The following is a 10,748-nucleotide window of genomic DNA, read 5'->3' on the forward strand; positions in this document are numbered from 1 at the left end:
AGTGCATCTCGACCGAACAATGAATTATCGCGTAACCAAATACGGCGCGATCTGCTGCTGTAAACTACTTTTATCCTTTTTTGTTCGCGTTTTGGAAGGAGGTATTTATCACATTGAAGCACACACACACAGAGAAAGGCTCACACTATATGGTAAGCGGGTTATGAGTGCGTATTAAGATAAATAATAAACATTTTACCATTTTATTAAGCACAAAAGGGAGGGAAGCATTCAGAGCTGGCGCGGCTAACGAGAAGGGGCCCAAGAGCCACCGGCCAACAATGCGCGAAGTGCAGTTAATCGAAAAAGAAATAGAAAACAAAATACACACACACACACACACACACGTAGGGAAGGTATATACAACGGTAACGACAGCGCACACAAGGATCGCTTCAATTACTGCGCCATTATTTGTTCGTTTGCCCCTTTTCGCGCGGCATTGTGTGCCCATCACCATTGTGTGCCCGTGCGGTTTCGGTAACATATTTCACATTTCCATTCCCCCCCCCCCCCCTTTCATTCCCATCCCGAACAAGATGTCCGCTTGAGAGGTAAGTTTTATAATAGTTTGTTTTTAATTGTTATGTGTGTGTTTTTTTTCCTTTCTTTCTTTCTTTCTTGTTTGTTTAACTAGAGCCCTTCGCTCAGGGATGGTTGTGGCAAGGGAGGGGGAGGGGACAATTGCAGACGCATTTAAAAAGCAAAAATCGCCAATTCCCAGCCAGCATGCAACGGCCCAGCACGTTGAGGGATGGATGAGAAACAACAGGGCGGAGTGAAGAAAATGCCGACGGGAGGTTCGCTTCCCGCCGTGACTTGACATTTTAATCGACTGAGGAGAAAGGAAAGATGGAGTAACGGGGGGAGGGATCATGAAGTAGCCCTCAGGGCGGGGAGGAGCTGGGTTGGGGGGATAGGAGGCCATTACAAAGTACCCAAGAGACATTTTTTTGTGGAAAAAATAAAAAATAAACCTCAAGAACCCAACACACAAGACGACAAGACGGTGTTTTTTTTTTTTTGTAGAATTGTAGAATTCTTTTGGAGTCCTTTTGATTCCCTTGAAAAAGGGGTTTAAAATAGTTGAAGTGCAACTAGAACAACAAAGGTAAGAGACAGAGAGCGAGCGAGAGAGAACAAAACAAGCACAAAACAACACTAACAGAGAAATAATAAAGCATGCAAAGGTAAGAGAACCGAACGGGGGCCGGCAGGATGGCCTCAAGTTTTTGTTGTTTTTGTGGGTCACACAACCTCCCTTCATATAGCATCCCCCGACCCCGGAAACAATGGCGAAACTAAGGAATTGGTGGAAGCAACTTCACTAATGTCCGGGGTCTTTTGTACTTAAAAAACGGTTAGAGACACATTGGAAGGACAGCGGAGAGGGGGAGTGTGAAGGGAAGGACCCAGGATAGGGGTGGAGTTTACAGCCGGTGGTCGTTACTATGTGGGCAAGAGGTATATGTAGCGTCGGGCGGCGCTGTCCTTATAGATATAGCTATGTGCTAGGTCCCAGTCCCGGTCTGTCAAACGGTCTGTGCCTTAATCCTTACTCCACACCTGGAGGGCGCGGGCCATATCGGCACGTCCGCGAAGGTACTGCACCGTATGATGGCACGCCCTCGTGCCGCTCGTGATGCTCCACTGCGCTGAACGTGTGCGGCCCGGTAGCGGGCAGAAAACCTGAAGAATCCTCCAGCAACTGCTGTGGGTGTTTTGGAGCATCCAGGAAATTATTCCCACAACGGAAAAAAAACAAAAGACCCTAAGACATTGGCAGAAATCCTTGAGCATCCTGGACCCAGGTACCCAGCTGCGCGACAAATCACCGAGTGTAATGTAGGATGTAATAATTGCAACTAAAAAAATCTTGCACCACAGGAAACGCTCACCAGCACCTGGACATCTTCCCATCGGCCCTGTCGGCTGACCATCTTGTACGCGCGCACCAGAAAAGAAATTCTTCTCCGTCTCCAGGCCCACGCGAACTGACCGAAAGAGCTTTGCTTGAGGCGTGTTTTTTTTTTTTTTTGTTTTGGTTGTTGCTGTCTATTCTCATGTCTCCGCTCCTGCATGTCCGTACCATTCATTATTTGCCACCATAATGTGGCTTAAGCTGGGCACATTAACATTCACGCTCCACAGTGTGCTGGAGCATTTTTATTTTTATCGCCGCTGTTTCTTAATGTCCGAATGAAGGGCATTTTTTCCGAGACATTTCATGCGCTCGTTAAAGCGCTCGGTGCCCTTTGCGTTTGCAGCGCGCAGCAGCGACAAAGGGGAAAAATGGTTCGGTGCGGGTCTTGCTTTCGCACACAAACTGTGTCAATTTCATATATAATTATATCTTCCCTTTTTGGTGTGAATGCGCACTACACGCATTCCTTCGAACAGGCGCACTTCGTTTCGACCGGTCGGCGTACTTGCGGCGTTACGGCACGGGCCCGATGACACGTGCCACGTGAACTCGAGCTCGAATTCCCGGCATTCGGCATAAAGTGTTTTAAAAACGCACCATAACCGCAATCAAACTATGTGTTAATTGACCGTTGACTGTGATCACTCTTTATGGGAGGCATTACTAAATCTTGGAATTGAGATGCATTAAATTCTAAGCTTAATTTTGCGCATATTTTCAGTTCCGGGTTGGTTCGTGTGACTGTTGTGCTATTTTATTTTTTGTTGATTGATTTTTTCTTGTCTTCAAGCATCTTTTTTTTTAAAGTATTTTCAGTTGTAAATGAACCGCGATGGTTTGTATTATTAGTTCAGAAAACCAACTGAGATCTCACTACGATCATCAATGCTCAAATTTTGCTGCCCAATCGATAGCAATCTAGCTTTCTCCTTTTAAAAACGATTTTTTTAATTGTGCTTCTTGCACAATAGAAATGAGCAAACTATTATCGGGAGTGTTTCTTCATCAATTGATGATAAATTCAAAAATTCACACAGTGTACTTGTATTTGATTAATCTTAGCCGTAAAGAGAAACGCTTTGACAACACATTGAGAAAATGCTCAGCATGACTTGTTACAAGGATATTAAGCTAAAACGCAGTTGCCCTTCACCGAAATTGGATACGCAGCAGATATCCCTTGTTTATCACGAGCCGATTAACAATTAATCAATTTAACTTTTCCCACGAATGAAGCCAACCCGCACGTCCATAAGTATCGTGATTACTAAATTTCCAGAATAATATGCTAAAATGGCAACAGAAAAAAGTTGTTTGTTGCTACAGTTACTACCAAACACAACAGCATATAACATATAAGGTGTGTGTGTGTGTCTGATTGCACAAGTTTCCTAGTACTTAGTCTCGGGGGGCATGGCGTTAACCGTGTGCGCTTGTGTTTGACTATTTACGCTCGATCTACGTTCAAAAGCACGTGCGTGCGGAGTAGTAAAGTAAACACACCTAAATAAAACGTTTTTCCCCATGACTCTTCTCTCTCTTTCTCTCTCTCTCTCTCTCTCTCTCTCTCTCTCTCTCTCTCTCTCAATTTCCCGTGCTTAAAATAGTAGAGTAAAAAGGTCAGCGCAGTTGATGAATTTAACAGTGTTTTACTACCTTTTGAAACTACATTATTTTTAATCAAATCATTCACATATGCATTCTACCATTTCTAAATTTTTGTGGCGCGGCAGCAGAAGGAGCTTTGCGAATTTCGGATGAGATTAATGCGCTACTAAATCTAAAACACTACCGAGATTCATTTAAAAGCCACACTTTTTTTCAGCCTTTTCAAAACAAAGCACGATTTACGAGAGCGAGATTTTGTCGCGAGCTGAGCGCGCGCGCGCGCGATCATATTAACACCTGCACGCTAACGATTGAGCTACTGATGCCTCGCTCGCTGAGTGCGCTAAACCCTTATTTATATTTGTATTTTGTTGTGCTCGAAACGAAAACAACTACTAGTGCGTGCTCCCGTCTCAATGTTAATGCTTAATTGCTTATAATTTATAATGTTTGGTGAGTTTTAGCAACAAAATGGAATTAAACACATATTTGACAGCCAAATCGGTCGTTCTTTTGCTGACGGAGTATCGCACCACAGATAAACTGTTTCCGCCGTTTTCGCTCGTGTATACATGTACATGTTTTCCATTTCCGCGGGAATATCGCGCCCCTTTTGGCCGCAACCTTTGTGCCCCTTGTGTCCCGCCACGCAGCGCTGATGAAACGTCACCGACAAAACTTCGGTTTCGGATCAATTATTTTCCAAGCAGCAGCATCCTTTGCCGTCGCCCAAAATCGCCCAGCAAATACACGCCACACAGAAAGTAAAACGGTCGTTCTTCTCCTCCTTTACCCCCTTCCACTTTACCTTCATGGCATAAAAAAAAAACACTAAACAAAGCGCTGCAAGCGCGATGAAAGATAGCGTTTGGCGTTTGGTCGTCGATTACTGGTCGCGTTTCGCTCCGGCAACGTTCGGGCGGGTCAACCGTTAAATTGCGGAACGGCGGGTTTTTGTTGCTTGCGCCGGTCGTACGTTCGACCATTCAAATTTTGTCAACCGCGTTGCGAAGGGGCTGGGGAGGAGATGTGTGCACGGGTAAAAAAGTCGCTGCAAGAAATTGAAAGAAGAAGTACAACAGAAAAAAAAATACAACAACAACACAGCACACACCAAACGTCACTCTTAAAACATTCAATGACTTTACGGGATTAGCGAGAGAGGGAGAGAGATAAGTGATATGGCGGTGAGCAATGGGAGCGAGCTGAGGAAGGGTGCGGGAACAAGGCTATGTTTAAGGTTACATAGTGTAAAAGAAAACCCTATATTATTTCCCTTTTCTATTCACTTGGTGCACTTTTCCCGGCAGACCCCCCTCGAGCGCATTTACATGCGGTTTTTGTAAAACATTTTATGCTTCTTATAGGACACACACACACTTAGAAGAAGAAAAAAAAACACTTATACACCTCCGCAACATTGTGCTGTGTCACCGGGTCGGGCTGTGCCCCTATACACATAACGTTCACCTTGCGTTGGCCGGGGTCCCCCACGCGTCAAACCGGGCCAAGTCCATTTTCTCCGACGGCTCCGGGCAGCCAGCGAGCCAGCCAGGACACGCCTACGAATCCTGCCGGTGCGTTCCTGTAGCAAAAACTGGGGCTCGAGCTTGGAGGCGCTTTTCTTTCTACCCACAGTCCGCAGAATCCTGTCCGCCCCGCTGCGGACAGGCAAATTATTCGCAAATCTACCGTATCCGTCCGTATCTTCACGTTGCAGATATTGGCAAAACCTGGCGTCGTTGGCGCGTCTGTCGATGATTTTCACCGCTATTTACAGCGGGCTGCGGATACTCCCGTGGGGGAGACAAAGGGCGGGTTGCAGCTACCTCCGGCCGTCCATCATTGGCGGGGCGAGCTGACCGACGCAGGATATGCCTTCCATATGCATATGTGCTTTGCCGTGCTTTGTTTTACTCCCTGCGCTCGGTTTTTTTTTTTGCTACCAGGCATTCATACGGCCCGCTGAAGCATAAGAAATGGTTCCCTTTGACCTTTGCGTGACCACTCGAGGGAAGGCGAACCGAGAGCATTCGAGCAAATGCGTTGCAAACGTAGCGTAAATGGCATGCCGCTTGCGTGATGTCAAAACGTTTGCTGATTGATTTCCTCCAGTGGCCAAGGGAGCGAATGGAGTGTTGCAATTAATTTATGTACCCGCACACAGGATATGGCAGATAAAAGGTATTAAACATAAATCATTTGCTTTGCTAATGAAAGCTAACATCTCATGATTCAGTTCAGGTGATTACTTGAACGTTATCGATAATCCTTAAGGCAGATTCGCCCTGCAGATATTTATAAAGACAGATTTTTAATTATATTTAACTATCCTCGCAGTTGCCCTGTTGCTCCACGATCGCTAAACGGTGCTTTACCGGTAAATTGATTCAAACTTTGCGGAAGGTTGCCGGATGCTTTCGCGAAAGCTTCACCAGTTCACTTGCCGCGAGCTTTACGGTGTTCATTCAATCGTTTTCCAATGAAGTACCGGGTTCATTTGGCGGTTCATTTACGCGTGCCATAATAGGCGTGCTATAAATTGTTGCCCAGGCTGCTTGCACACATTTGGTAGAACCATCCAGAAGAATATAACTTTTTTTGTGGTGTTTGTACAAAATGGGCTTTATTTGAATACTTTACATGGAAGCCTTTCGCAAAAGGACAGAAACTAATTAAGTTCTTCATATCCTAACATTCTCACATAACATCAAAAAGCTTTAATTCCGATACGCGCTCGGTTGAAGTAAGGGCTCATATTTTTTCATGTTCTGTTTCCTGTAAATATTTCTCCTATTATTTAATATGAGCATTTTAATTCCAAGATAATGAAAAAAAACATGGAAAATACAAACATAAGAGTTGCTGGTTTACTTTCCTAAATTCCAATACCTTTTCGAGACATTACTGTTGGTTGCTACGCAAAGTAAGCTTACATCGGCCGCTGTGCTGTTCTAGCCAAGGTTAGTCACAATACAGTAAGGTGTTAGGGGATGTAGTGTTAACTTAAAGTAGTACTGGTTTTGTTACAAGGTTTTGTTGAAGTAGTGTACGTTTTGAACGGAACGGAACGGAAGAGCAAAAAGGATTGGAACGAAAAGGCCAACAAAAACATTGGATATTTTTCACTAGGTTTTTACCGGAACGGCCAATACTAGTTCGGATTCACCAAGGGCATAATATTTAAGTTACAGTTCGCAATAGTAACTGCTCCGAACTGTTCCGATTTAACATACCGAATCTACAGGTCCAACCGAACCTACCGTTCCGACCGAACCTACAGGTCTAACCGAACCTACCGTTCCAACCGACCCTACCATTCCGATCGAACCTGTAGTTCCGATCATACCTACCGTTCCGACCGAACCTATCGTTCCGACCGAACCTACCGTTCCGACTGACCCTACCGTTCCGACCGACACTACAGTTCCGAACAAACCTACTAGGTTCAAAACATCAAAGTTCCGCTCGTTCCAGTTAATCAATGGAATGAACCTAATGGGTTCGCTACGGAACACACATCATTAGTTCCGATTACTCCGATCGGTTCCAATTGCCGACTAGCGGTTTCGGACAGCTCTGGATGTTCTGAACTTGGAGTATTGCCCGTATCTTAAGGACCCGCCTACGATACTGATGCAGTCATTCGAATAGCCGAATATATAATTATGCTTGGGACATGCCAAGTTCCGAAAAAAACACATATATTTTTATTAATTCATTTACAAGTCTGTCGCGGGTGAGTTCTAATCTAAACTAAATTCTAGCTGACCCTATTTCTTATGCTTAGCTAATACCGGGACGCGTTCAACGGCTGCGTTGATGACAGAAATGATTAGAAATGACAGTTCAATACATAGGTGACATTGCGTTATGAGGCGGATATTTGAAAAAAAAACAGTTATTAGAGCACATTGTCAGTACAAAAAACACTACAATTCATGGTAAATTTCAAATATTCTCATTGGAAAAACATGAAATTAATCAAAACTGGGCTATTTTTATCGAAAAATAAGATAATTTTTTTAAACTTATCATGGGGTTTGTGATAAAATATATTATTTGACTCCTTATCCGTGTTATTCGCAAAGTCAAGTCCCGATGAACCGGGGCATAAGCGGCGCTCCGCAGTGTATCTTTCCAGCGCTTCTTATCCATTTTTCAGTAAAATCTTTTAAGAAATATCAAAACTTGTCCCAGCATTTGTTCTCATATAACATAATTTCCTATTCCTTCCATTCTCTCCTTAGACAGTGTTTTAAGTTGATATTACTCAGTCCGAACTATTTGCAGATGGAAATAATTAACTCACGCTTGAGCGGGCATTATTTGCGTCACGTGTAGCAGAGCCTTCATCTCAGCCTTGGCGCAGCGTCACCCGTTAACTGTCATTCCGCGCGAACCAAATACGGACTGCGACGCACTCTGATATTACCTTCCCTTACAGCTGCCCTATTACAGTACAGAGTGACACTTGGCGAGGTCGTGGAGCGAGAATAATACAGAAAAGGTAAATAAACGCAAAACAGCTCAATCAGCTCACCTGCTAGCGCACTCAAATGTGTTCGAATGCGCATTAGCACCACAGCACTGCAGCTTTGTTTCAGCGTATTTTTTTCCGTCCGGTAAGCTTAAAGGTTGCATTGGCTTCCTTTGTGTTTTTTTTTTTATAGAGGATTCTTCTCCATCTGAAGTAACCTGAATGTGTGTGTGCGTGTCCTTTGCAGCGTCTCAGCCGTCCTAAAGCCATGCCGATCAATACCCGCGAGCTGCTCGATGCCGTGGCCACGCTGACGGACAAGGAGTCGATGCGCGTGACGCTCAAGAGCAGCGCCAAGGGCGCGACCGTGGCCGGCTCGACCACCTTTCTCGGCGGGCTGCTGGCCGGCCCGGTCGGCCTGTTCGTGGGCGGTGCGGTCGGCGGGCTGGTCGCGTACGCCATGACCAACAATCAGTTCAAACCGGTCAGCGAGATCATCCGGCACGACCTGACGGTGCAGGAGCAGGAGCGGCTCAAGCAGCGGATCGTGTCCGCGCTGTCCGAATTCCACGCGACCGATCTGGTGATGGTGCTGTCCCTGCTGACGGCCAACGGGGCCGCCCAGAAGGCGGTCCTCGCGACGGTCGTCACCTTTCTAACGAACGAGATGCGCATGCAAATCATCGACTGACCCCCCTGTGGCGCGCACACTGCTTGCCTAAGTCACACACACACACTCTCTGATATGGTGCGGTTAGTGGTAGCTTAGATTAATCGGTAGGGAATTGACGAACCTCTGGTGTGCCTTTTTCAATGTTAATTATTTATTAAGATATAAAGCTTGTGATGGGATTTTGTAACAAAAAAAAAAAAAGATAATAGTTAAGCATAGAAAGTAGCGTGGCTTGTGCGCGGGAGAGCAAAATAAATTTCAAATTATTCGGCTAGAAGCAACCGACTGTTAGCTAATCATTGCTTGTTGGAGAGGGAGATATTGGAGCAGTCGTACGCGATAAGAACGCGTGAAATCCCGAAACGCCGGCCCCAGAGATAACGCCCGATCGCTTCAGCTGTCGAGCATTGTGAAAGGAGCAAAGTCTAAACGGCCACGCGTATGTATCCGTGTGCGTGATGCAGCCTAATGGGCATCACTTCTGGTGTAAATTGAAGTCCGATTTCGTCATAATTTAATCTCAGGTGAGCCTGACCACCTGCAGGTCAGGCAAGCCCGTTAGCTCACGCAAACTGGGAAAGGAAACAGTACAGAGCTATATACTTAAAAAAAAATTGTTCGATAAATGGATGCAAGTACAAGATGCAAGATCTGATGCCTAAATATTTAAATATTTTGCTTTTTGTTGAAAGCAAAACAAATTTTCCATACAACCCTTTTGAAGCCTTACATATTAAGACCGATAAAATAATAATCAATATACCAATTCTACTAAATTTTCTACGATATTTCCTACGCTGCTCATTTACTACGGGTATGGTTTGTCGACTGAAACTTAAATTTCATCGGATACTTACCCGAACCAGGTCCAAATATCGTTCCGAATCCGATGCCGAATCCGGTACAGTTCCAGGTACAGTTATTGATAATAAAAAAAATCAGAAGCTAGTTTTGGACCTGTATAGGTTCAATAGCAGTTCCAGGACCGGTATGGATTCGGTATCAGTTCCAGTACCGGAACGGGTCCATGAACGGTTTCTGGCCTTGTATGGGTTCATTATCAGTTCCAGTACCGTTAAGGTTTTATGATAGGTTCCAGGGCAGATATGGATACATGATCAGTTCTAGGACCGTTATGATTAGTGTTGGTTCCTGGATCGGTTTGGGATCAATATCGGCTCCTGGACTTGCATAGGTTTAGCGCCGGTCCTTTAGGCATTAGGTCATGTGCAGATCTTGAGACAGAAAAGGTTATGTATTGGTATCAGGGCCGGTATGGAATTAGTTTTGGTTTTAGTTACTGATGACCTCCCTTAAAAACACTAATTTTAATGGGGCTTCGAGACCATTGTTTTCGGCGTATTCTTTACAGTAAAAGGGGATCTTTGAAATTTACTTGCGAAGCCCTGAAATCTGGCCAAATTAACTAGTAAATTCAAAATTAAACTTAAATCAAAAACAAACCCCTACCTCCCTCCTCACTTTCTTTCCGCAAACGAACAACTTGCGCCTTGTTATAATTATGTATTTATTGGTTTTAACTCTACCGTGCAGTTTAGAGTCCGGCTGCATTATAGCTTCGTGGACAACATAAACATTTATACGAAAACACAAAATAATATGCACCCTTCTTCCCCGCCGTTCGCTCTCCGTTCTTCGCTTTCTCCGGGAAAGAATCCCTCGACACACACACACACCCAGCGTTTGTCACCGCTTACTAGTCCTGCTGTTGAGTACCTTACGTATATACATGACTGCGATCGCATGTTAGCAAGAGAATTTCAAAGGTTTGACACACACCCACACGTACCGTATATTAACCGCCCAATGGGGAATGGTATCCTTCTAACGGCCGTATTGAAACGTGTTGAATTTTTACTTCTCACAATTCGTTTTTTTTTATGTATACAGGGACCTTGGATACGATTGGTCGGCAAAGCAACAGCAATCATTTCGTTGCCCCGTTTTACCTTCTACGTGCTCAAGGCGGTGCTCCAATCTCCCCTCGCCTTGAGTACCCATACACCTACTCACACACACACACACAGACACACAAAAATAGT

At 44.7% G+C, this 10,748-nt stretch overlaps 1 protein-coding gene across 2 annotated transcripts; it reads left to right on the forward strand.

The window, feature by feature from the left end:
- The first annotated feature begins 7,960 nt into the window (after positions 1 to 7,960).
- Positions 7,961 to 8,966, forward strand: LOC120950203 (protein C19orf12 homolog). Of its 2 annotated transcripts, none has more exons than XM_040368059.2 (2): positions 7,961 to 8,042; positions 8,206 to 8,966. In XM_040368059.2, exon 2 carries the CDS (start codon positions 8,281 to 8,283, stop codon positions 8,701 to 8,703), a length of 423 nt encoding a protein of 140 aa, XP_040223993.2. In that variant the 5' UTR covers positions 7,961 to 8,042; positions 8,206 to 8,280; the 3' UTR covers positions 8,704 to 8,966. The 2 variants fall into 2 exon arrangements, with proteins under 2 accessions (XP_040223993.2, XP_040223983.2); XM_040368049.2 differs by having other exon boundaries at positions 7,969 to 8,157; positions 8,260 to 8,966.
- The last annotated feature ends 1,782 nt before the right edge of the window (positions 8,967 to 10,748 follow it).

The sequence above is a fragment of the Anopheles coluzzii genome, chromosome X, assembly GCF_943734685.1.
Source record: "Anopheles coluzzii chromosome X, AcolN3, whole genome shotgun sequence".
Classification (NCBI taxonomy): domain Eukaryota; kingdom Metazoa; phylum Arthropoda; class Insecta; order Diptera; family Culicidae; genus Anopheles; species Anopheles coluzzii.